At 45.7% G+C, this 27,974-nt stretch overlaps 1 protein-coding gene across 3 annotated transcripts in view; it reads left to right on the top strand.

The window, feature by feature from the left end:
• Positions 1-27,974, top strand: part of LOC119437297 (uncharacterized) — a 296,143-nt gene that overhangs the window by 33,367 nt on the left and 234,802 nt on the right. For 2 of the 3 annotated variants that reach the window (XM_049660417.1, XM_049660416.1), the window contains exon 2: positions 22,639-22,806. In XM_049660417.1, the coding sequence (XP_049516374.1) occupies positions 22,639-22,806 (168 nt within the window). The remainder of the gene's footprint in view (positions 1-22,638; positions 22,807-27,974) is intronic. The other variant, XM_037704354.2, reaches the window with a different exon arrangement.

The raw sequence follows: 27,974 nt of genomic DNA, 5'->3' as shown, positions 1-27,974 counted from the left end.
ATAGCCCCACAGCATAATTATGTCCTAGAATCAAACACTGCCAGGGGGACCCTTCTTCCTCTGCTAATGTGAATTAAACGGCATGAAAACTGAATACATAGCGGCAAGGGAAAAATGCCAGCATTCATTTGCACTAGCGGATTCATTGTGTTGCTGGTGTACTTGTACTATGGAAAGCACATTTTTATGACAACAGTAATTGTTTCATTCTTTATTCAGTGTTTATTGCACCTACAGAAGCCAGAAGATTTCACACAAACACAGAAGGAAGCCACATTTATAATTTAAATGAAGTACATTGCAAAGATAATACACAAAAGAAAAGTATAAACAGCAAGTAGGAAAACTTATTGTGCCACTGCTCTTCGGTATCAGTATTAGCAAACTTGTATGCCACAGGGCATTTGTATAATAATGTTATACAAAGTAAACTATATCACACGTAGTATTGTTACCTTTAATAAGACTGGTCAATGGGATCAGCTGTCCTTGAATGTAGCTGCAGTTTTGCTATACAATGCCTTGTATGCAACACCTTCCATACAGGGCTATAATTGTATAATATTTATATCTGCGCTGTCCTCACAAATATCGAAAGGCTTCGGTGATTGTGCTTGTCAGAAAAGTAAGCAATACATATGCAGAAATTAAAAAAAGAGTGGTAGTTCACAAAGTCAAAGTTGAAACAATTGATGTCAGGTCAGACGCACAAAGTAAGTATGTCAACATTAAAATACAATGCATTTTGCTGCAAGTAAAATGTACAACAAAGCTTATGTTGTATCACATACCTACAAAAAAGTTAGCACCGTCGAAGCCGAGCCAACACACCGCAAAATTAGGACGCGAAGGCTCTATTACGTTATGAACCTCAAATGAATGATTAGTTCACGGTATTTAAAACACTCATTGAGTGGTATACACCAAATGTTTGTGGTTACAGTGAATCTGGCATCATAAAAGGCTATTGTAAAGCAAGTGAACAGAGTGAGCACATTAAATTATTTAAGAAATAGTGACACCAACGGTATTCCAGGTGGCAGTGGCAAATTTCCACAAAGGTCAGGTAAAAGACATACAGGATAAACATTAAAAAACATTGTCATCCTCAAGCGTATACCTAGCTCACACATAATCCATTGAGAGCATTCACAGCATGTCCATGTCATCACACAGTTTGCTCTAGTGAAAGGTAGGCCAGCTAACCTACCGTCATTGTCCACACTGTTTAGCTTGGGCTGAACAGAACAATTGTTTAAGCATAATTTGCATGCAGGTGATTCAAGCTACAGCATTCAGCAAGACAAACAGGTACTTGCAGAATTTGCAATAAGGTATCACATTTTTCCTCTATAAAAGTTTAACATCTGCATACAACGCTCTTGAACAATATATGCACTTTACAAAGTAACTCAAAAAACAAATACCTTAACATAAAACCTGGTGGGACAGCTGAAGTTGATGGATGAAGGAATTAATTGTGTGGGCCATCATGAACATAATTCACCCACGAGAAAACTTGTGTAGCAATTCTTCCAGTACTGCGAGCCGCAGGCACCCAAGCTCAGACACCCTGCCTGGGTCAGCAGAGCAACCATGATCCTATAAAATTGCTTCTGTGAGTGGTTCACTGGCTGCAGGGCTTCTCTGAGGGGCAGTGAGGTTAATTACATCGATGGAGTATGGTTTTTTCAGAGGAGCGTACAAAGAGAATGATTTTATTGCAGCAAAAAGTAACTAAAGGTGGTCCTGACTGAGCTTGGAAGTCGGAAGATATGCCAATAGGCCATTTTCTATAACCAAGTGGTGTATAGACGGTTGTCTAAGCACACCACAAAGCGAATGGAGCCTGTCTTTTGGTTGGTCTCTGTCATTAGTTTACCAGCTGCAGACTCCTTAAGCGAGCAAAAGTAGGCCATAAGTTCTTTGATCTACGCAGTGACAGGAGCCACATTTTCAGGACAAAGCGGTCTTTTCTATTCTTCTAGCCTTGGATGTCTTGAATTTAAAATGTCAAATGCATTGTTGACATGTCTGATAAACTCTTCTGTTGGCAAGGAATTTGAAAATTTTGAATTTTTTTAGCTCTGCAGTCGCTAAGAGCATCTGCTACCGATTGACTAAACGTTTGAGCCAACAATGAGACTTTCATGGGCTGGTTTTTTCAGGTAATATGTGCTTGTCTAAGTTTGTTTGCCAAATGTAGGCCCTCTGTGTACTGGATTTCATGCAGCTCATCAATGTGTTTCAACAATATGAACCGTTTGTTCGTATCACAATAGCCTTTTTATCAAACAGGGTGTGCCGCAGTAGCTTCAACATGTGACAGGGATCCAACATGGCAAAGAAAAGCTTTTTTTGTCACTGGATGTGGAAAAGAAGCATCCAGCTCACTCAGGTCCATCTTGCAGCCAAGGCTGTGCAGCAATGACAAATTCGCTGCAGCGCCATCGCAGGTCAAACTCACAATGTGTGCACCTTTTTCGTGAGTGAAGCTAGCAGCTTGCAGCACCAAATTGCGCCTCTGCTCACCACCAAGGCCATGCACTAGAAAGTAGAAAATCGCCGGCTTCCATCTGCCATTGATTGTAACAACCATTAAAACAAATGGATCTTTGGCAACTGGAAAGCTGTCATCTTTGACATCAATGCCCATGTCAACATATCCATGGAAGCTTTTCCCATCCCACACTACTTCTCTGAATGGCCATCTCATCTACAACCAGATTGCATAATGTGGAGAGCCGTGCTTTACCTTGATAGCCAATGCAGTCATTGCCTCTTTTGAAAAGTCAGCAGCCCTATCAATGGGTTGATATCATTTACACAGTGTCTTTTGATGCGGGAGGAATGTGCTGCAAACAGCTCGTACATATCTGTATGCTCTAGGGGAATAAAATGCAAAGTCAGTGCAAATGGCCTGAGCTCTGGCGAGTAAGCGGGTGACATTGCTGGCACCAGACTTATGTGGCAGTTGACGCATGAGCAAGTCTTTTTTTGCTCCACCAAGACTCTGAAATATGGTGACATCCTCATTTCCTAGAATGCGATTGTCAGATAAATCTTCTATGACATTTTCGAGATGAGACACCTTTTGAAAAAGCTGCTGATGGGATTGCCGTAGAGTCTTCATCTTTTTCTTGGTCGCAGTTTGTAATTGTGTAACGCCATACTTCATGCCTCAGGCCTTTTCAGGCGTGTCTTCTGCTGGCTGTGGCTGCAAAATATCACGCGCTGTAACAGGTGCATGAGCGACCAACCTGACACAAAGCACATACACAGAACAAAGTAATTGTTGTGCCATACACTCTTGTGCAAGCTATGCAGAATATAATGCTTAATTTTAGGTCATTACATTGCTCACGACGGTTCCCGTTTACACTTTTGTGAACTTAAAAAGTGTGGGGGCATAAAAGTGCCATCCACACGAGCTTGCTAGTGCCACTTAATTTTGTTTGTTTATTTATTTGCTAAATACTGCAGGCCCATCTGGGCCCAGGCAGGAAAGGTAGAAGTACAAAACAACTAACACAGATAAGGCCAATGTAGCATAGTTCAATGAGAGATGTTTTACAGAAACCTGTTAGTTTGAGTGGGCAAAATATACTGAGCTCATATATCACGGCTCCTTGTGACTGATCGAACATATAAAGAGCATAGAAAATTGTGAAAAACCTGTTGGTCTTCTAGCTATCGTGTCATTTGAATGGAAAAGAAAAATTGAAAAAGGATTATTGGCCGATGATTGGTGTTTAATGCAAACCCTGAGGAAACTCATACCGCTGCGGACGAATATGAATGTTCATTATTTAATTAGATGGTTGCCATGATCATAAATGTTAGTGTCCAAGTGCAGTTCACTGAGTGACATTTATTATGCTCGAGCTATTAAACAGTTGCCACGAAAATATGCCACTTGCAGCTACCTAAGGAAACAAGTACGTAAAAATTGTAGTGGTCGAGTATTATCCTCACCATAGTATGCCTTGCTGTTCGAGATGACGCTGGGTTGTGTGTAGGCAGTGCTGCAGAAGCTTCACCCTTGAGCATCCGGAGGGCCTTGGACTGGAAGATTGGACAAAATACACCAAGTGCAATGAGGAGGGACTGCTTACTGCAACATAACTTGAAATTGCTGACCGTGCAAACGAAACACCAGATGCACAGTTGAAGCTAAAATCCGGGACTAATAGCGACACCATTGGCTTCATTTAAAATTCAAGCACAATAATGACCAGCAAGCAGGACATTATTAGGGAGATCAGTGGCTGTGGCTATATACTGTATTTTTTATCTACTGTCCCAAAAAATATTGATAAAGCTTACCAGCACAGTTGGCATTTATAAATTTTATTACTGTTGTAAATGTTGGAGCCTAGCAAGGGTGTTAATTATGTGTGTAATGAGAGGACATGGCTGAAGTATAATTCAGAGAAGGAGTGTGTTTTCCTTATTCCAACTTTACTGAAAAAAGTGGTTTTTCATCTTACATAACACTGCTTTGCTGCAGTTTGTGTCAAAAAAGGGCTGTAATGTAGCCAATGATACGTTGAACAGTTCTATCTTTCTCTTCATTCTGAGCATTACTAATAGATCTTTTAAATCTGTCGAAAACATCTTACAAAAAGCTGTATGACAGTCTCATATGCATTTTTGAAACCTAAATAATTACTTTAAAAGTGAAATCCAAAATATATATTAAAGGGAAACACCAGATTTTTGCAAAGCAGATCAGAACATGAATGAACCAAGGCACACATGTGAGAAAATGTCTTGAGCAAGCTCTGTGATCATTACCACAATCAAACATGTCAGGACATGTTGGATTTTGAAAGGCTCATCAGCGATGTCTGAATCAGTCAAGGACGTGCTAGCAGATGTAGCAGTACCCTCTTCTAGCACATCAATCAGACAAGCCCTCAGAGATGTCCATATCCATTGTGGCTAGAGAGACCTGCCTGAATATAAGAAAGGCATATTTCACTTCAGGAATGGTGGGGGACATCTACCACAGTCATGAAAAAGGTATGATCAAACCGGAAACATGCATTATGGCTGCATACAGCTGTGCATCAACTTACTGGCTCAACTTGATGTTATGTTCCCGTTGATGTAGCTGCTTCACTTTAAGGTTGACTCATTGCTGTGGCATCGTCCTTTGTAAGCGTCTGCAGTTAAAGAATAACCTACCAGATATTTTTAAGGTCAAACAATAACATTTGCTGTGGAATGCATTTACACAACCTTTGCAGAGTCATGCAAAAGACCTCGCATGATTTGTGCATGCTTTCCCTACACACCGCATCCCCTTGTGTAGAAAACTATCTTTGATCTAAGTGTACTTGTAAAATACACATACAGCTAATTGAATCTCGGGGAAAATGGAGCTGTAGTAACTTTACAGTGCATGTTTCACACAAAAATATCAAAGATATAGCTGTAACACATACATAATGTAATGTAATGCCCCTCTGTAATGCCTCCAGGCCTTCAGGGTACTACTAATAAATGAATGAAAATGATGTTCACTCCTGTAATTTAAAGTAAAACTGTGTTATTTCATCTCAACTGTTGTTTAAAATATGTCAACCAACATCATATCTTCTGAAAAAAAAAGAAAATGTTATTTAGCCTCAACATGGGGAGTGATTGAACTTTGCAACATGTTTGAACTTTGCACTCACAAGCCGAGTTACTACGAGCAGAATATTCTCTACAAAATTATTGTTCTTGGCGACTATTGCAAAACTTGGTATGTTATGTGAAGACTAATCTTTCATGGTTTCTTCAATTAATTAGTTTTATTGCAATTTTGATTGTTTTCAGGCACAAGAAATACATACAAAATTCAGTCAATAGTAATTTTTATAGCGGGGAATGTAATTCTTCGACAATAAATAGTTTCACATCGTACCTTTTTAGGAGTGTACACTAGCTGATAAAAGTACTTTAAAGAGAAATAAATGTTTAACACTTAGTGGGAATTATGACAAAGTTGGAAAAAAATGGCTTGAATAGTATTGCACCACTATTTCGTCAGTTATAATTCACACGAGCACGTAGTCACTAACGATCGCGAATATTGCAGTTCCATTTTCATAAATAAAAGAAACGTTCATTGTGCTTACCTATGGAAGGACACGCCATCGCGCCGATTTTCTGTTCGATTAGGGCATCCTGGCACAAAACACTTCATCACGCAGGTGCGCCTACTGCGGACGGGAGTTCTCGCCGGTCTGCTAAGAGGCCGAAGACTTTGAGCAGATCTCGAGCAACAGTGTCGACTGCGCTACCTTAACTAGGGGCCGGCACGGCCCTAAATATGTTCGGAGTCTCCGGCTCGCCAGTCCATCCTTGGGCACAAGACGGGACGCATTTTTTTCCCGTAGGGAAACAGTCGCTTCGGACCCTGTACGCTCGCTTAATCGCGTGCACATTTTGCGGGGGCGAAAGGCATCATTGTTTCCCAGAAGACGTCGTGAAACGCAACGAATCGTCGTCGGAAGGGCGGCTTGGTTGCCTTCACACGTTTGCAGGGCGAAAGGTTCCCTCGTTTCCCTGAAACCACACCGAAACGCAACCAGTCGTCCTTGAGGTGGTCCTCCCGGGTTGTTGGGCGCAATGCCGGTTAACCGACGCCTTCGTTCGCAACAGCCTTGGCGCCTGTCTGCTAATTAAGCGGCGAGACTCAACTGCTTCACACACTCGAATTCCTTCACTAACCTCGGCGCGGGTTTGCCACGCCGAGTATGTGCGCATATTCCGAAATCGCCGCAGCAGACGAAACCGAAGCCACCGAGGCGAGCCGAGTAAAATCTACCGCTTGCCTATCACGTGAGGGCCTATTTCCCATCATCCCATTCCTCAAAATTTTTTTATGACTAGGCTTCACGATTGTCACGTGACGCTCCCTCCTAGTTTTTTTTCTTTCCTCCATGTTCAGCACCAACGAGGCAGCGCGCAGAACTGTTGCCGACGCCGTCCGCGTTTCCCCGTTTCCCCGCGCTCGCGCCGAACGCGCGCGGTGTCTGTGACTGCAGCAGGTGCCTCTGGCGGCGGCTCGGCAGGTTCCGACCTGACGCCCTGGCAAGTGTGGAGGCGCAGCTTGGCCGTGACGTCACCGGGGAGATAAAGCTCGGAGCCACCGCGGCGGCCCGGACAACCGAAGATCCGGACACCCGAAGAAGCCGCTCATCTTGAAGCACGTCGCGCGGCCAAGCAAAAATCTGCGCATCAGCGGCGAGCCGATTCGGAATACCGTGCGCAGCACTCAGCATTTCCTAGCAAAACTTAGCCAAGCCTAGTAAAACATGGGAGAAGCTAGGTAGATCACTAGCTCCGCTGTGTACTCCAGCCTTGCACCAGTAGTGCAAGATGCCCACGTTTATTTTTATAAATTAAAAATCCACCATTGTCATAACTTCTGATGATGTGAAAAGTCATTAATCTTCATCACATGAAGAACGCAACAGCAAATAGCGCAAGAAGTTGCAGAAGGTTTGTGTTTGTTTAATACTACTTCAAAGAAACGCGTTACAAAAATTGCGGATCTCACGCAATGTGGCAATCGATTTAGGCGAGGCTTTGTATGCTGTTTGCTTTGATTGACAATAATTAGTGGTCATGTTGGCACTGAATGTGGAATTTCTTCAGTTTTTAGTCCAATACGATTGCATAATCGTATCCCTGGGAATGTTGCAGCAGACATGGCTGCTAGACAAGCGCATATTAATACCGCCACATACGGTCTCCCTCTAACGCAAGGAGAATTGCGGCACATACTAAGACAGATCTCAGTCCGTGGTTGCAAAGCGACATGGTTTGATCAGAACTCGAAATCTTCAGATTTATTTCACATGGACCCTGCACTTCAATTTAAAATCCCGTCCACATTAAATACAACCAGAGCCCTCGAAACACTCATTCACCGTCTGCGGCTCGGTACCGCGTACACAAAACATTTTCTACAAAAAATTTCGAGAGCTGATAGTCCGGAATGTACTTGTGGCTACGCGGATGAGGATGTGCAGCATCTTCTGATAGAATGTCCGCGACACGACACACACAGACAACGTTTAGCACATGATTTAGATATATTAGACCGCGGGCCCTTCAGCCTCAGGAAGATATTAGGTCCTTGGCCAACATAGTCGTTGCAAAGACGAGAGTTAATGGCCCTCCAAAGATTTCTAGAAGCAAGCAATATTCTCGGAAACTATTGAAAACAGTGTTTATCTGTGATAAACTCACTCTATGGTGAATTCGACACCTGGGTTTATGTACTTTCATTTGAATCGAATCCATGCTATCTTATGCGCCGTGATTTTAGTGTAGTTACGTGACCGGACTTTGTGTTTACTTTAGTGCACCTATGTGACTGACCTTTGTGTGCCGTTTTTCTGAGTGGACTTTCAGTTTTAGTGTGGCATTAGTGTACTTATGTGACTGGATTTTGTGCTTAACTTAATACGCCTTTGTGACTGAACTTTGTGCTGCTGTGTTTCTGAGTTGACTTTCAGTATTAGTGTGGTATTAGTAACTTATGTGACTGGACTTTGTGTTATTGTGATTTGGAGTTGACATTTAATTTTAATGCGTGTAGGTTTATTCTTTTTTTTTCTTTGATACCTATATGTGAAAAGGAGTAGCCGGCGCCAATTAAAGGCGTCAACATCTCCTAAATACCACATAATAATAAAAAAGTCCAATACGAGAGTAGTGAGTTCATGGTAAACGTTACCTTAGGTGCACCAATGCTGTTTGTCTGCGTAGTCCACAGGACACACAGGGAGACGTGTTTGCTTGAGGCATTGTTGTGCGTCATTCTTCAAAATCTCTGAGAGGGTTGAGCATTATAATGATCAACCTTGCTGTGCTCGAATGCACAGCGTTGATTGCAGTGTCCGTCATGCACTTCTTTTTATTACATAGGTTCGAAATGAAATGAGATAGGAAGCTACCTACTTACATGCCGCAAGGTGTCTGGAATGAGGCAGAGAATGCTGTGCAGTTAAACGATAGTTTTCTTTGTTTCGAGTCTTCTATTAATTTCTGGAGCTTTTCTGTTTATTAGTGTTTCTTTTTCGAGTTTACCTTTTTTTCAACGAGCGGGAGAAAGCTATACCTTCCTAAAAACTGCAACGCTATGCGAAAGTGCTGGTGACGAGGGTCTGGATATTGTAACGATTATATTCCAATGCTGTTCGTTTTAGTGCTCTGCCAGTGATCCGCGAGGCGGAGGTCAGCGCCGCCTCCCGCCGTACGGAGACGCGTTGCATGGGGGCACCCTAGTTATCACCGAGACCGGTCATTTCTCAACGGTGGCTGATAAGGAATAATAATAGTGGAGCAAAAGGCAACCACTATTACATCGGTCTAGTTTTAAAAGAGAGACTTAGGAGCTTAAATTTTCTCGTTCCGCCCCATTTCCTTCTTGCGGTCGGTCTTCTCCATTAATCGGTCCTTAACAACTCGTTGACAAACTTATCCTGTTGCAAAAACCAGCGCCTTCGAGTGCCCTAAAATGTAAAACTACTGTGTTTTTTTCATACTGGATCGCACTGGGGACACTGGCTCTCCCTGAGAGTCACTGGGTCGCCGGTGAGGTTGCTGGGTATGAGCTAGGTCACACTGGACGAGACGTTGATTTGACTGCACGCTATGACCCTGGGGCGTACTGGTAGGGGCTGGAAATGCTCTGGTTCTTGGTGAAGTTCGTTGTTGCGTGCTGGAAACTGCGCTCGTTTGGGCCACACTGGTTCCACTACCTCAGAAGCCGTATTCATTCAATATTAATTGTTTGATTCAATTTTACAGGGAGATACTATTCACCGGCCATGAATAACGCTATATTTCGAGGTCTCAAATGTTTGTTTCGTTTCGCAGCTTGCAATAAACGTGCATGATCTGCTTTGTTAATGCAGGCATGCCTGTGACACTAAAGATCACTTTTGTTCCTCGCATTTCCCTCTTTACGGTGCAGAGAGAGAGAGAATAAACATCTTTAATGTATAAATGCAGCTTTGGAGAGGCGTCCTCATTCCAGGATGCCTTGAGCTCGGGCCGCGTCCTGGGCCCTCGCAATCAGCCGTTGCTGATCTTCGAGGTCGGAGCTGGCCAAGGCTCTCTCCCAAGCTCGTTGGTGTGGTAGGGGTTCGGAGGATTGAGTGGTGCCTCTCTGCAGCCCCCTACTATGTGCCTGAGGGACCCGGGCTCTGCGCAGAAGCGGCATTGCGGAGAGAATTGTGTAGGGGCTATGAGGTGGTTTCTGGTTGGGTGGGGAAATGTGTTAACCTGTAGAGCTCGGAGGAATCGCTCCTGCTCTCTAGGTAGTGACTTGTGTGGGGGTGCATATGTTCTGCGGGTTAGCTTGTAGTGTTGTGTGATGTCTTGGTATGAGACTAGAGGGTGCATACGCTCCGGTTCAGATTCCTCGGCGTCGGCTCGGTGGGTCAAATCTCGAGCCACGTGGTTGGCGACCTCGTTGCCAGGAATGCCGTGATGAGCTGGCGCCCAGATGATTATGACTGATCTGGTTGGCGGCTTTTGATTAATTATCTTGAGCGTAGTGGCATGAATTCTTCCGCTAGCGAAGTTGCGGCACGCCTGTTGGGAGTCGGTAACTATGACTTCAACCTGTGTTTGGGCGAGCGCGAGGGCTATGGCCGCTTCCTCGGCTTGGAGGGAATTGTATCCGGTGAGCGAAATGCTGCTCCGATGTTTTTTGTTGACGATTACGGTGGCTGTTGTGGCTGCGCGTCTGGGGTAAGACCCCGCATCCGTGTAGGCTGTAGAGGGCACAGTCCCGTATCGCTTGTGTATGGCCCGAGCCCGGGCCTCCCTTCGCTGTGCGTGGTGCACTGGGTGCATGTTGCGAGGTAGAGGAGGTACGGTGATGTTGCTCCGGATGGCATGGGGTAAGCTAACAGTCTGAGGCGGCGGATGGCTGAGAGGAGCAGATAGCCCCAGGCGTAAGAGGATGGACCTCCCCGCTTCCGTAACAGCCAACCTTGTTCGCTGGCTGGATAAATGTGCCTCGATCAGCTCCTCGGCCGTGTTGTGCACGCCTAGTCGTAGTAGGCGTTCTGTGGACGTACTGATCGGCAGGCCCATCGCCTGCTTATATGCCTTTCTGATCATTGTGTTGATTTTTGTGAATTCCGTTGCGTTCAGTAGTGCGTATGGAATAACGTAAGTTATTCGAGACACGACGAAGGCTTGGACAAGCCGAAGCGTGTCCGCCTCCCCCATGCCTCTTGTCTTGGTTGTTATTCGCCGGATCATGTGGGTAACTTGGGCTGTAGTATTCTTAAGCTTGTTAATTAATATTGTGTTGGTGCGATCCGACTGGAATACCATTCCCAATATCTTTACGCTCTGAGACGGAACGATGGTGTGTCCCTCCAGTTGTATTTTGATAGTGGGCGAGTCGGATGCATGCTTCTTTCGCGGTGAGACCAGGAGTAGTTCTGACTTTTGGGGGGCGCAGTTGAGGCCGCAAGACTTAGCATAGTCGCTCACCACGTCTGCTGCTTCTTGCAAGCGGCTCTCCATTGCCCCGATGGACCCCGTGGACGACCAGATGGTAATGTCGTCTGCATATAGGCCGTGCCGGATCCCCGCGATGTTATCGAGGAGCGGCGGGAGGCCTATTAGGGCGATATTGAAAAGGAGAGGGGATAACACTGCGCCCTGTGGTGTGCCGCGCCCGCCCAGTAGAAAGGGGTCTGTGGCTTGGTCCCCGACCTTTAGAATGGCTTTTCTATCTGAGAGGAAATCTCTGATATAGGAATACGTCCTGGCCCCACAGCCCAGCGTGTTTAGCCTCTGTAAGATTGCTGTATGCTTGACGTTATCGAACGCCCCTTTAAGATCCAAGGCGAGGATAGCTGTGGGGGAGTTGCGTGTCGCTGGTACAATCACCTCCTCTTTCAGCTGAAGTAGGATGTCTTGAGTTGAGAGGTGTGGACGGAATCCTATCATCGTTGTTGGAAGTTTCCCCGAGTCCTCCAGGAATGGTTGTAGCCGGTTGAGGACGATGTGCTCTAGGAGCTTTCCTACACACGAAGTGAGGGAGATCGGTCGTAGGTTCTCAATGGCTGGTGGCTTGCCTGGCTTCGGTATCAGACGAACCTCGGCCATTTTCCAGTCCTCGGGAAGTTTTCCTTCCCTCCATACTTCGTTAAGGTGAGCGGTAAGCTCTAGTAGCGAGGGGTTGTCAAGATTGACAAGTGCCTTATTGGTGATTTGGTCCATTCCCGGGGCTGTGTGGCGTCTCAAGCCCATTATCGCCGCTGTTACTTCATGTAAATGAATGTCCTCATCTAGGAGCTCATTTGGTGTGCTGGTGTAGGGTGGCAGAGGCTCCGATGGCTGTGTGGGGAAGTACTGGGCTTTGAGAGTCAAAAGGAGGTCCGCCTCGTTTCCTGGAAATTGGTGGATTACTCGGGCCATATTGTGGTGGGATTCCGTTTTGCTGCTGGCCGGGTTGATTAAATACCTCAATAACTTCCACGTCTTGGAAGTACTCAGTCTTCCTCTCAAGCTGTCGCAGAGGGATAGCCAATTTTCGCGGCAGAGTGTGTTAGCGTATTCCGCAGCCTCTTGTGTGAGTATTGCGATTCGCCTCTTGAGCTTGCGATTTAATCTTTGCCTTTTCCAACGCTTCAGCAGGCTACGCCGGGCTTCCCACATGTGGAGCAAGCGAGCGTCGATGCTTGGAGTGGTGGTGGACGTTTCAAGTATTTTAGTATGCGCCTTCACATCCTGGTGGAGCTGAGTGATCCAGTCCTTAATTGACTGAAGCTGTAGGCTTTGTTCGTTTGTAGCTCTTTCTTCTCTTATCTCCCGCAGCTTGGTCCAATCCGTGAGGCGAGCAGTGCCTATCCTGGCTTTGTATTCGAGGCCATGGAGAGTGGTGGCTAGCAGCGCGTGGTCGCTGCCTAGGTACTCCGCCAGATTGGTCCAGCAAGCTTGGGGGATATTTCTGGTGAGGGTTAAGTCGGGGTTCGTGTCTCTTGTAACACTTGTGCCGAGCCTCGTGCTACTCCTTGGATCGTTGACGAGTGTGAGGTCCATGTCCTCAATAACTTTGTGAAGCAGGTTTCCTCTGGGGTTGGTGTACGTATAACTCCAGAGAGGGTGGGCTGCATTGAAATCGCCCACTATTAGAAGCGGATGGTTGCCTGCTGCGTGCGTGGCTTGCTCCAAAACCTGTTTGAGGACCGATGGCGTGCTTTTCGGCCGACAGTAGGCGTTTAGAACGAACATGGGACCCTTCTTCTTTGTTGCCTGCGGGATAATTTCGAGCAGAATGGCAAGCGGTTCGGATTGTTGGAGATGGTGTTGAACGGCCACTAGCTTCTTACTGACCAGGGTGTGAAGGCTGTCACCCGTATCGGTGCCATACGTGACGTATCCGGGTAGGCGGACGTGTGTGTTCGTCTCTTGCAGTGCGATGATTTCAGGTGGTCTTGTCGATGTGGCGATGTATTGCATCAGCGATCCATGCTTGTTCTTGTAGCCCGGCAATTCCACTGCCACACCGTGGTTTCGCCGGGGGAGCCCCCGCGCTTACTGCATATATGTTGAGGAGGAGCCATCTTGGTTATTAAGGGGTGGTGATGCGCGCACCAGGTGGGGTTCTGGTGAGCCTAGAGAATCTGGCAAATCTGGTAGGGCCTGATGAGCTGCTTTCTTGGGGCGCCGGCTTTGACGAGCTTCCAGTGCTAGTATGCGTTCCTCTAGTCTCATGATGCGTTCGGCCATCTCAGTGTTAGAGTGTTGTTGTTGAGTTGCGAATTGTTGTTGTTGTGCAGCTGACTGTTGTATAGCTGTGAGTTGTTGTTGCATGGTAGCTTGTAGGGATGTCTGAAGGCTCTGAATGGCCTTTGCTACTATCTCCTCTACCTTCTGAGGAGTGGCATATTGGACGGGAATGACTCCCTGTGGTGTGGTGGGCTGGGCGGTTGCTCGTTGCGGTGTCGGATTTGAAGTGACTGTGTGCGCTGGTTGCTCTTCCCGTTTCCGCTTCTCCGGGGGTGGGGTTGAAGTGCTTTGTGTAGGGGTAGTACTATTTCTTCCTAACAATTCATCTTTAAGTGCTACGAACTCTGCGTGTACTTTACTGATTTCTGCTTTGAGTGTTGCGTTCTCTTCAGTGAGACGCCTAATGTGGGCGTGTGCCTGTGCCAGCTCTGTGTCAACAGGGGGGGGACGAGCTTTGGGAGAAACAACCTGTGCCCAGCTCACCTGCTGCGTGACCTGCGCTGCTCCCTTGCTTCCCCTCCTGCCACTTGCGGAACGTCCACGGCTCGAGGTCCTGCCATGGGATGGCGTCCGTCGTCGCGATGAGGTCCTGCGCCTAGAACCGGAACCGGAACGCGGCCTGGAACTGCTCCTCTCCAGGACAGCTCCGCGTCGTTTCGGGGATCGCGACTTGCGGGAAGCTGAACGCTCGCCACGTGGTGTCGGAGACGAGGAGCCTGCTCTCAGGGCCTGCTGCGGTTTCCGACGGTTGACGGGTCAAGAAATTATAAATGAATGAAATGAAAATGTATGAAAAAACAACTGGCCGCAGGTGTGGAACGAACCCTCGTCTTCGCATTACGCCTGCGATACTCTCACCATTGAGCTACTGCGGCGCCGTTTTCCCATCCACTTTCTGGGGTATCTATGTCTTACAACTAGAATTAACCCTGGGAGTATTAGCCAGCGTGGCGCCACCACTCACAAACCTAGGCGGCGGATGTGGAACATCCTTTCTGCCACAGGCGTCAAGAGTACGTGATCTTTTTGGGTGAAGGCAACTGGTCAATAAACCCACATATGCTACCTGAAGGCATCAATGTTGCCGGATTCGAGACCTCGTTATGTAATAAACGAGAAGAAAGGAAACCGAGGATGTTCCACATTCGCCGCCTAGGTTTGTGAGTGGTGGCGCCACGCTGGCTAACACTCCCAGGGTAAATTCTAGTTGTAAGACATAAATACCCCAGAAAGTGGATGGAAAAACGTCGCCGCAGTAGCTCAATGGTGAGAGTATCGCAGGCGTAATGCGAAGACGTGGGTTCGTTCCACACCTGCGGACAGTTGTTTTTTTATACATTTTCATTTTCATTCATTTATAATTTCTTGAATTCAATTAGTAAGTGCAAGTAATTTCCCTTATGTTGTCCTCGGTGTCACTGTTTGTTGACTTATAATGTAAAGTATCGATGTCGTTTGTGCCTACCAAAACATTAGGAATAATTGTTTTCGGTTAAATTTTCTGTGCTTTTCCAAGTTTGGAATGTGATTATCAGCCATTAGTTTGCTAAGAGAATCGCATCTGTTGTACTTTCCATAAATAAATCGTACTGCTTTTCGCTGTACCATTTCGAAGTAGTGTATTTCCTTTTTAGTGTGAGGTTTTTAAATTGCGGACGCATATTCCAACTTAGTCCTGATTCAGATATTACACGCCAACAACTTAACCTTCCTAGGTTCCTTGCTAAGTTTCCTCATGAAGAAGCGCAACTTCGTGAAAGCAGAACAAACTTATTTTATGTGTGTTGCCGAGGAGAAGCGACTTGTAAGAATAACAACCAAATGCTTATATTTGCTTACCTGAGTGATTGCATAATTATTAAGGTTGTAGGTAAAAGAACTAGGCTGTTTTTTCACATGTAATCCTTAAAAGAACAGTTTCATCAACATTTATTTCCATATCCCATTCTCGACACCACCGTTCCACGGACAACACGGAATCCTGCAATACCCTGTGGTCTTCTTCACATAACACTTCCTTATAAATACTACATTCATCTGCGAACACTTTAATAGTTACAGTGTTAGACACTGCCGCGGTGAAATCATTTAGTAAATTAAATAAAGCAGTGGCCCAAAAAAACTTCCCTGTGGTATACCGGAGGTAACAGAAAGCATGTCAGTAGCACAGCCTTAAAATTCAACAAATTGTTTCCCATTCTTTAGATAGGCCTCTACCCATTTAACGATATAATTTTAAAAACCTATGGGTTCAAGCTGAAAAAGCAGTTTCCCAAGAAGTCAAAGGCTTTCCTTAAATCTCGAATTATACATCTGTTTGCCCAGCGTGGTCTAACACCAAGGAGAAATCATGAATAGTAGTAAATAATTGAGTAGTGGTCCATTTACCTTTTGTAAACTCATTCTGAAAATGTGTTAATGTACTTTTATTGACTAAAACAGTCTTATATCACCTGAAACTACATGTTCTATCAACTTTGAGCACGTGCACGTAATTCGCACAGGTCTGTAATTGTATACAGCCAATTTATCCCCTTTTTTTGAAAATCGGCACAACTTGTGCCGTTTTTCAGTCATTTGGTAGTACGCTTGAGCCTAATGAAATTTGAAAAATACATGCGATAAACTTTGCTATTTGTGCCGCGTACCACCAATAAAAGCATTTGGAATGTCATCTGGGCCAGTGCCCTTTTTATCTTCCAATGTACGGAGCATCGACAAATCACCTTCACCTGATATCACCGGGACTTCCGGGTTGTCAGTTGCAGCCTGTGTTGAATATTGAACTTATGGGGGAAAAACGATTTGAAAATAGAGGGTAAATGCTCCGGCAATTTCTACATCATTTGTTATAGATTCGCCATGTAAGGTAAGCGTTTCTACCCTTTTATTTGTTTGGCTCAAGAAACGCAAGCACTTTTGGGAATTAATATTTAGAGAATTAATTGGGCTTCTCGCAGTTTATTGTCGAAAGTATTCTTTACTTCCAAAATGTATTGCGGCTCAGTAGTGCGTTTGTTTTGGAGTCTCATGATTTTATGTTTTAAGCGTATAATTGCACGACTAATCCGCGGGTTTTTAAGATTTTTTTGTACTTTTCATGTCGTAAAAAATTTTCCAATACAAGCACCAAAGACATTTTTAAGCTTCAGACATAATCTGTGAACAACGTGACGTAATATCCACATTAAGTGCTTCATCTAAATATTGAATGACTGGTGTATCATCACTGTGGTCAAAATTCTTAAGGGTTAACACTTCACATTTTGAACTGTTCGTACAGGATTTGGATCACCAAGAAAGAGCACCAATTTATCGTCAGAGATCCCAGATTCAACAGAAATGGCAACATCAGAAAACACTTCACTAACAAAAAGAAAAGACCCAAGATGACGCTCTCTCTTCTACTGTCATTTACAATTTTCTCATCATTTAGTGCGAGTTTCATAAAAAGTATAGCGTCAGCATTTTCACTGTTACCATACACTAATTGTGCCCAATCAATTTTCTTGAAGGTTGAAGTCACCTTTTATTATCGCGTTACCAGTGTTCAGAGCGTTCGAGTGATCGCAGCGTTTAGGAAGAAACAATTCGTCAGCATTAGGTGCGCGGTAAACCGCACAAACTAAGAACGAGAATGCACATATTTCAATGTTCAAAAAGAGGCTTTCATGCACTTATATTGAACGTAATACTTCACCAACAACTGTAGATTAACAATCACTGCTATTCCACCTCAACGTGAACAGCGATCTCGCCTAAATATTCTATAACTAGGGGGTACAATTTCATCGTCATAAATTTTATCGTGCAGCCAAGCCTCTGTTATTGCGACTATACGAGGGTCATTACAAGGCCAGTAAACTCAAACTTATCAATTTTATTCGCGATGCTTCTTGCATTTAGGGAAAGCACGCGTATCTGGTGCGCAGACTCCCGTTCAAGCTATATGTGTCAGATATAGCATTTATAGTAGGTTTCAACGTAGTGCGATTGTTAAAAGGCATCATCCCATATGTAGTACGTGCTATCTATACGTAACTTATCATTTACACGGGATACTTTCTTGCATTTTAGTTGATCTGTTATGGCTCCTTGCCACAGCAACTTCCGCTTTCTTAGTGTATCTGATGAATAATCATTACGAATAAAAATGCACGTATCCTTTAGATTTCCTGTTCTGTGCAGCACTTCTCGTATTACCAACTAGTTCTCAAAGTAAAGAATTATAGGGCGTTTTTCTGATTATTTACCCAGTCTGTGACTTCTTGCCGCTGAGGCAGAACTGACGCCAAGTTTGTCGAAAAAAAGCTTCCTTTATCACCTTCTGACGCAGCACTGCATCCGTTTCTCCTGGTAATTCCGCAATGCCGAAGACAATCAAGTGATTCCTGCAGCTACGGTCTTCAAGATTGGTAATCTCAGTGCGCTGCAGCCGAAAGAATTCTTGAAGCCTTTCTACTCGGTCCCTCAGGTCATAAATTTTTCCCATTTTTTGACTATATCCTTTAGATCCGTTTCAAGCTTTATCATCCGTTCGCCGAAATCGGTGACGGTTTTTTCAGTCTCGGCAAGCTTTTAATTCACTTCTGCAAGATCTTGTCGAATACCGAGCTGATCTGCTATTGACATGTCCAACATGTCAGAAGTGTTGGGACCCGGGTTTTCCTCTACGTCACCACACAACAACAATTTACACACATGAAGACATTCGTATGCAATAGCTAACAACGTACGTGGGCTCGGCAAAATAACAATTCATATGTCATAGTGTCTGTAGGAACAGGTGTAACCAACATGAAAGAAGAAAACGAGGCGCTTCGTCGTCGTGCCACATCCTGTAGATTTGCCGAGCCCACTGATGAAATCCTTCGCTGTTGTCGTTTTATAACTGGCCACGTTGACGACGTTGCATCCGCGACAGTGACGCCGCGCGCGGAAAAATTCGAAATTGCTTGAGTATCTGCTGAAAAAAATCCAACTTCTGCGTCCCTGCATGCTCCGGCTAGTTGAATCCAAGTGGTATTGGCGATGGTACTCCAGCAACTAGGAACAGGGCCTGAAAGAACAAAACGGGGCGCTTGGTCATCGTACCGCCTCCTGTATATTTGCCGTACCAACAGATTTTCTGAGACCAGCATGGAGACGAAGCTGGTCCACGCTGTCTTCCGAACTTTCTTGGCGAGAGCAACTTGCTTGGTGAGTAATACGAGGTCGGGAGGAATAGAACAGGGCGTTTAGTTGCATGGGATAATTAAGGGAAACTTCTTTACATAGAAAGGCATACTCGTACTGGCCGAAGTACAGAGCGCAGTACATCGTAGCACGCAGCTACATCCTTCTCCTCGGAGCAGCTTAAATCATTAGCAAACCACACATATAGAGGACGTTTTTTAAAAGCCCTCCGACTTCTCTAGATCACTCGCTAGGGAAGCAGGTCATGCTATCAATGGTCATTCGGCATGGTCGAGCTGTTCGCATCATCCCGCCCACGATGTCGCATCATCCCGCTGGACTTGCGCTCACATATGACTCACCTTCGCGCTCACATGACATGCAATGATGAGGTAATCGGGAAGCAGCGGTAAATGCCGTTCTCACGGTCGGACGTTGACCCCTTGCAGCAATTAGCAGACCTCGTCTCTAATGGCTGTTACCCCTATCACAGATTCGTGCATTGCAGACACCGTGAACAGACGTTGGCCTCGCACGTTGACCCATCATCGTATAGTGGGTCTTGTCAGCCGTCCCATAACCCTTGCGTTTGGTTTTTAGCTATAATACGTCATACGTAACACAGCTTCGCACGTGTATACGCAATCGGTGCCCCTGGGCTCTAGAATAAGCTAGTCTGATGAGGGGAAAATCACTCTACAGTGTAGCGCTGGTGTCAGTAATCCTAAAGAAGCCGTTTTCCAGCGAAGCTGTATACCTCTACCAGTCAAGGAAATTTTCTTGTCGGCGTAAGCAAAAAAGGCCTGGCTAAAAATTGAATACAAACATCATATCTGCCTTTGAAATCAGGCATACAACATACAGCTCAGCACTTGTTTTCAAAAGAAAAACTACAAAACAAGCATCAAAACCACATGATAGATAACGTGCGTGTGAACAATATTGGGAACGCCCTCCGACGCGTCTCGGTTAAGATAAGGTTTACAGCTGCTTCAAAAGGGGTGGACGTCATTCAAAACCCTCCTGAAACCAGTGTCTCTGGTTTCACTCTTTGTAGAGCCACGCGTGTGAATTAAAGTGGCGGCACAATGGGTAATTGTTAAAAAAATTAAATTATGGGGTTTTACGTGCCAAAACCACGATCTGATTATGAGGCACGCCGTAGTGGGGGACTCCGGAAATATGGACCACCAGGGGTTCTTTAACGTGCACCTAAATCTAAGTACACGGGTGTTTTCGCATTTCACCCCCATCGAAATGCGGTCGCCGTTGCCGGGATTCAATCCCGCGACCTCGTGCTCAGCAGCCCAACACCATAGCCACTGAGCAACCACGGCGGGTAATGGGTAATCGTTGGGTAAACGTTGTGGGTGTCGTTTACAGCGTTCCTTCTCCTGCGTGTGTTTCCCAGTAAAGTTTACGGTTACGTAGCCTACTCCGAGTGGAAAAGTACCGAAAAGCATATAAATCACGTAGTGACGTCACCACGGTCTAGAAACTCATTTAGTTCATTCCAGGCTACCATGGGTAGCCCGGAAAGTAAGACGCCAGAACAGCGTGAATATGATGTCGCTGTAAAGTAGTAAAGGGAGTGGTTATGTACATTTCACTTGTCTCTGGTTTCACTCTTTGTAGAGCCACGTGTGTGAATTCAAGTGACGTCACAATGGATATTTGTTGTGGGTGTTATTCACAGCTTCGCTGTCCAACCACCTTCACAGCGTGGATTGGAGCCACAGTTTTGTTTTCCCTCGTATCTCTGGTGTTCTCACATGAAGCGGTGAGCAACGATGCAATGCGTATGAAGCATACATATACGCAGCAGGATCGATAGTTGGGCAAGTTGGTGTGGTAACATACTACTTGCAGTGCGAAAAGGCACAGTAGAAGGCGATAAACAAATGTCTTCTCGGTGTCTTATCGCGCTGCAACCAAATGTTATCATACGTATATGCGCTGTCGCCGAAGGCCATCAGCCGCATACATCGACGCCTCTCTGACTGAGATATAGTGCTACGAATTGTTAGCCTGAGACGATGCTGCATTTCTCTGGTGCGAAGGAGGAGCGGCTATCGAAATCGGCAGCAACAGCCCGTGCAGTATCCCGAATCAGCGGTTCATTTGAGTTTTTTTTCGAAGTTAAAGTACTAATCCTAAAGGAAAATTAGTCTTGTGGCACTTGACGGCACTTTATTCCATTCATACATTTTTTTTCTGTCTGATGGAGGTTTAAGTTTTAGTTGCGGAGAGAAATCGCATCTACCATGCCGGTGGGTGAAATATAAACACCAACAAAATCTCCTTCTGCCGGTTGACATGGTAAATTATCCGCTGCCCCCCAGCTTCCGACGTGGCGTAGCCACCAAGGAGCCGTTTGTACATCCAACGGCTACGTGGAGCTCTTTAGGGCTTCTTGAAGGAGGTTATTGATATGTTTTACTGTATAAAGGCTAGCATCAGCCTGCCTTGTATTTACACTGCCCAAAGAAATTTATCCAGCACTTGTAGACACACTATTTCCAGTTCCCATTTATTGTCCACCTTACATATGTGCAATTATTTAGATGTACTTGAGCGCGTCCACCTAATGATTATTGCTCCAAGTGTAAAAACATTTTTCTTTAGGTTAAAATCGGCAGCACTTCCTATCAGAACTTAATTGAAAAAAACCGTCTGTTTCGTACGGCGGATACAAACTTTCGTTTGTGTCCGCGTGCCGAAAGGTTTGATAGCTATTTTATAGATTGTAGGGACACTGTGTTCTTCCGGGACATTCTTCAGAGAATATAAAAAAAAAGGTTTAGATGTCGCACCATACATAATTCGCTCCCTTTTTTCAGAAATCTCTGTGAACCACCAAATAATAATACTTGGCCTGCATAGCATTTGGCGCAGTAAAATATGCTCAATCACCGTACAGCATTTGGTCGTTCTTTCGGGAATCTGCGGCTTACGTTAGCAGTGTGTCTGCCGCTCAAGAATGGCTACTCAAGAATGGATATTTTTACTGGACGCCTGCATTTGCTTGTCTGATTTTTGAGTGTGTTATTTTGAAGTCAACGTTAATTTCTGTGGTGCTTTGCTTTCTATGGAATATTTTGCTGCCAATTTACAAACAGCCAAGAAATGTTGCCGTGGCGTATGGTAGAGTACTGAACTTGTAATCTATATGTTTGCAGATTTTCTTCTTGTAGCGCAAACAACACACGGACGTAGAAGATGAACAAAGACACACACAGGCGCTAACTTCGACATTAGCGCCTGTGTGTGTCTTTGTTCTTCTACGTCCGTGTGTTTTTTGCGCTACAAGAAGAAAATCTGCAAACATGTTACACCAACAAGCCCAAATGCCTGCAATGATTGTAATCTATAAATGAAACGTTCGAATACCGTTGGTGCCAACTTTTTTTCTGATAATTTTTTCTCATTTTTATTGCGCTAAAATGCTCCTACTCGGTTTTTTATTTAAAGTTTTATGTACAGTAGGCAGGCACTACGTATTTTTCGATCACCAGTGCCCAGCGCCACCAAGTATGTACCACTAGTACATCGCCGCATCATCCAGTGTGACATTGGGCCCATAATCCGTCATATGACTGGAAACTGGGTCTCAGTGGCACTGGGTTTTGCAATAGGTTACCTTGTCCACTATTGCGTCCCTTCACTAACTCAAACGTGTATGTGTGCTCTCCGCAGACCCATGCGGAGGCAGGATCGAGGCATTAAGCGGGAAAATCACGAGTCCATCGTTTCCGAACGAGTACCCGCCCAACATGAACTGCATCTGGGAGATCATCACCCTCTCACCCAAGTACCCTACCAAGCTCTACGTCAACAAATTTCACCTTGAAGGAGACAACGTAAGTGTGCGCCCATTACATGCTCTATTTCCGTATACACTTTTATACAATCGTGTACACACATGCACCTACGCGCGCAGGCACACGTACGCTTGCTTGCTCCCCACTGAACACAAGTCGTCTTGTCGCCGCCTTGGACCGGCCAAAATAAACTAGAAAAACTAGAACGTCTACAACTATTCAATGCGGCTAAAAACCTCTTTTTATGTGCGTCTGGAGGACGTCCTGCGAAAGACGCCTAGAAGGCGCCTTGTCAAGTTGTTTTCAGCTTATATTTTGCTAAGACAGCTAGAAAACGTTTTGTAAAAGCGTCTAGAAGACATATGCGCGGACACTTATCAATATATATGTATGAAATCAATATTTAGCTCCTTTCCTCTGCTTTATACGGTTGTTGATATCTGGCACCCGAACTGGCCACACAGCCTGCACGTACATGTACATGTACTGCCTTTCCTTTGGTCTGTCGTTTTACTATCCTGCTGAAAGGTGCACATTTTCATTAGCTGCACATGTGTCGTTGCACTATATGTCCAGTCGTAGCGTCTATACGTATTTCACGAAGAAAGAAATCTTGAAGCAAACATAAAACACAGCACTAGACTGAAGTGAGCATACATACAGACCGAAGGCCTTTAACCACGTTAATTGAGAAACAGACAACGTTAAAGATACATGGAAGGGTTTCGCGAAGAAAAAAAAACATGACGCAAACGTAAAAAGTTGCAGTGGCTTAGCTCAGCTATGCCAGGATATACGTAGCGTTAGCAAAGGTTCAGCTGATTATTCTTAGCTTTCCTGGTTGTCTAGATTGTCAAGGATTAGCTTGATTGTCATGCTTACTGCTGCTCCAATGACACACACGCGGTGTACGTATTATGTGGCACATGTATATAGCCTTCTTCTGTTCATTCCTCCTACGCTCAACCGCTAATTGCCAGGCAACTACTTCGGGATCCGATGAGTCAAGCTTCTCCGTTCTTCTGCGCTGTTGAGCAGCATTTGCGCCCTCCTTCTTCATGGCTATACCACACTGGCAAACGCCAGTCAGAAGCGCAGAGGCTCCAGCACAGTGTCAGACGGTGACTGCACAGCGAGCGCGCGCCGGCGCCAGTGCGTCTACCACGGCTACGACGTCACTCCTCTGGAATGCGCAGACCGGCGCCGGTGAGCCGCGCGCGGCGGCGGCGGAGTGCGCGAGAGGTGCCGGCTCCGGTGGCTCCGGTGCGCAAGCCGTGTGACATCACTGATCCTTGCGCATGCGCAGCACGGCTCTTGATGTGCCGCGCGAAACGGGCTTGGCTAGGCCAGTGTAGCTAACGCTACAAAAAATAGCGCTAGAAGGGGGTGAGCATACGAAGAACACCTAAGGCCTTTAACCACGTTAATTGAGAAAACAGCAAACGTTCAAATTAAATCCAAGGGGTTTACATGCCAGAACTATGAAGCAGACCGTAGGTGGAGACTCCGGTGAAATTTTGGCCACCTGCAATCTTTAGCGTACGCATCAATATAAGCACACGAGCGTTTCGCTCCTATCGTACCCGCGATCTCGAGCTCAAGAGCGCGATGCTATAGCCACTATGCTACCACGGCGGGTAACAGAAAACGGGTGCCTACGCTGAGCAGCGGCGCAAATTTAGTGTGAGCGCGATTTTCAGAGAGATGTATAGTCGAGTCCAATGATATATTTTATTGTGATAGCAATTATTTGGACACTCTAGGCGAATTTCTGCCGTTGCCGTCGCCGTGAGCTTCCGTATAAAGTTCGAGGCCATATACACCGTCGCCGCGCGCCCGGCTCTGTATGTGCGAATGAAAGCGTGCGAGGGGAACGGACGAACGTGACTCAATCTCGCCCGCGCCAAAGGGAGGAAAGCGGCGATGAAGTGCGCCGTCTTTCGCTGCGCGCGAGGCACCCAACGTGAGAGCGAGGAACCCAACGGCGCCATGTTACTTCGGCTGCAACTGCGTATGGGGTGGCTGCGCGCGGTCGCGCGGCCGCATCTTGAGAGAGCGGTGGCGGCACATCGTAGGTGCGTCAGCGGCTCGTAGCCTTGTGCGTGCTTTGTGTTTGTGGTGACTGGAGTACTTCTCCGCAAGACTCCAAATCATCATCATCATCAGCCTATATTTATGTCCACTGTAGGACGAAGGCCTCTCCCTCCGATCTCCAATTACCACTGTCTTGCGCTAGCTGATTCCAACTTTCGACGGCAAATTTGCTAATTTTATCACCCCATCTAGTTTTCTGCCGTCCTCGGCTGCGCTTTCCTTCTCTTGGTATCCGTTGTGTAACTCTAATAATCCACCGATTATCCATCCTACGGATTACACGGCCTGCCCAGCTCCATTTTTTCCTCTTAATTTGGTGTCTTAGGACACCAAATGCTGCCCCGCAATGCAGCAGCCAGACAGTGGCATCGGACGACCCGACGGAATTTCCAAGACCGTCTCCAGACATCCAAACCTCTGTAAAACAAAGGTGCTTCGGCACAGGGCGTCTGGAGGAGAAACAGGCGAAAGAAGGGAACACCGCACCCCGGCCCGGTGTCGGATGACCGCGGGTCTGACAATGGCAGTTGGAGGAGAGACGCGCATAACTTCGGATCGGGCGGGCGCTAAGAGGCCCACAAGAACGACGACGGCTCGCAACTTGGCGCGAGGCCAGGCGCCGTCATCGCCAACTCTGCCGGTCGATACCGCCGCCGACAATAATAATGAGCAACCAAGCCGCTGCCTACACCAATACCACAGCGCCAAACTCAACTGAGGAACTGACATCGCCGCATCGCGTCAGAGGATGGACGTGTAACCTGTGAGCCCTCTGCTAAAATATGATTGTTTCTGAATGGACAATGTCCTGTTCTGTCACATTAGATGTTAGATTTTTCTGTGTACTGTCAGCTTTCTTTATGTCATTATTCTTGCCTGTACTTTGATTATTCATTTCTCAATGTATGTTTTGATTGTGTATTTGCATATGGTGTCTCGTGTCCATTCTCTTTGCGCAGCACACCTGCGGGCGTGACACTACAGTCTCTTACAGTGTTCTTGGCGCTCAGTTTACGTTGAAGCGATAGAAAAACCGCACGAAGGTCACTTCGCCCGCTGCTGCTGCCGTGTTTCCTCACGCCGGCGTTTTGCCAGGGAGTGTCCACGGTCATCGAGTGTGATGTGTTCATGTTTGCTGTTCGCGCTGACGCTGTGCTTGTTAATTTAGTTAGCAAGCGAACGTTTACAAGTCTATACGGCCGATAAAAGTACTATGCTTACTTCGTATGGCTCTATTCTGAAAATATGACTTTTTTGTGCCAGAAGATCGCGCGCAGTAACTCGGGTTTCTACCTGTCCGGCTTTCTGCAGGCTGTTGATCAATTCCAAGTTTATTACGCTTTTCACCGTCGTATACTAAGAAGTTGTGAGACTGAATCATTCATTCTATTGCTCTTTCAAATTAAATACCTATGTACGCTCAAACGATAAATCTAAAATGGGTGCTATAAATATTCATGTGCACTTTAGGGGGAGAGTAGCATATGATGCATTTCATCTAAACATGATCGTTTTGCCCAAGTATTTGCAACCACAGCACGGCGATCTTAGAAGTGCATGACATAATATAGTAAGCGTTTCCAGAAATTTTAATACTGCAAGTTTATTTGCCACGTATTTGAAATGTTTTGAATGACCTTGCCTTGTATGTTTGCTTGGAATACTTTTCACAATAAATAGAAGCGCGAAGTGAACAAATTCTCAACTCTACACCAAGACCGATTTTGCAGTTACCATGACTGAGCACGGTTGGTCAGCAGCTCCGTACAGCCGTATACAGCAGATGCATGGGGGGGGGGGGGGGGGTAGGCATAGCATTGCAATTCTGTGACACAGTATTGCTATATCACTGAGTTGTTCACTAAGTTCATACTTAGCAATTTTCGAGACTTTCGAAAGACAGTGCCGGCATTAAATGAACATCTGCTTCCAGCACTTACTTGATTTTACATTTTATATTAACTGCAACAACCATAATCGAAATCGGTATAGCGATTGCCGAGAAAAACGATTTCACCATTCCCGTGTATCTATACGGGAGCTACCGAGCTAACGCAGAAAGCGTTGTGCATTTCAGAGCGGTCGTGGTACTCGAGCAAGTTTCCGGAATTTCTTTTCTCCATGGTAAAGGCCAGACAACTAGAACGCATGGAAGGAGGAAGAAATTGGAATTTTCTACCTTCCCCCATGCTCGGCGGCCCTGGCTGCATAGCGCCTCTTCCTCTTCATAAACACACATTCTCTCTCTCTCCCGACGCATCCAACTATCACGAGGCCGAATGCCTTGAGAGAGGGCAGTGCGTTGATTGCGTGAGCTCGCCCTGGCTCTGCCGTTTTTTTTCTAAACTGCCCTTCCAATCTTTCACCCTTTCGCATCTTTCAGGGCGGGAAGCGGCGCCGGTTGCTCGGGCAAGTTAAGGCAACAGGAGCTTGATGTGGGCGAGTTGGTGTAATATACTTGAAGAAAAAACAGCGCAAAACGGACGAGGACGAATAGAAGACAGGTACAACAGACAGGCGCTAACTTGAAGCTCTTGTACCTGTCTTCTTTTCGTACTCGTCTCTTTTGGGCTGTTTTTTCTTCAAGTTAAGGCAAGTTGGTTTGCGCCTTTAGTTTAGAACACTGGCAGAGTAGCTCTCTATTTTGTGTTTTCAATGCGTTTAGCAACAACCTTTGCTGAGCCCCGGACACGGTGTAATATTCTTACACCGTGCCCTCGGAGTACGCGGCGTCGCTTCTTTGACTGGGCAAGCGGACCCTGCCTCGTCGATGCCTGTGTTTCGCCGACAAAAAAGTGAGTACCGCATGAAGGTGCCTTATTTCTGAGAATTGTTACCCCGAAATGTCCTTTGTATGGGCATATCACGTTTGCGCGACGCGCTCTAAAGGTGTTTTGCGAGCTTGCCATGGTGTCAAATTAAACGTTGAGACATGTAATTTTGCAGATAAAACAATGCTTTTTCCACATTGTGAATTACTATTTCTTGCGTTATCGTGTTTTTCTTGGTGATCCTGACACGCCTGCGAGATATAGTGCTACACAGACAAATTTAATTCCTAATTATAGTACAGTCGTCCATGGTCCATGGAATGCGTTCGGGAAAATTAGTGTCACT

The sequence above is a fragment of the Dermacentor silvarum genome, chromosome 1 (genome assembly GCF_013339745.2).
Source record: "Dermacentor silvarum isolate Dsil-2018 chromosome 1, BIME_Dsil_1.4, whole genome shotgun sequence".
NCBI lineage: Eukaryota > Metazoa > Arthropoda > Arachnida > Ixodida > Ixodidae > Dermacentor > Dermacentor silvarum.
Note: the sequence above shows the minus strand (reverse complement) of the source record. Positions and strands in the feature narration are given on the sequence as shown.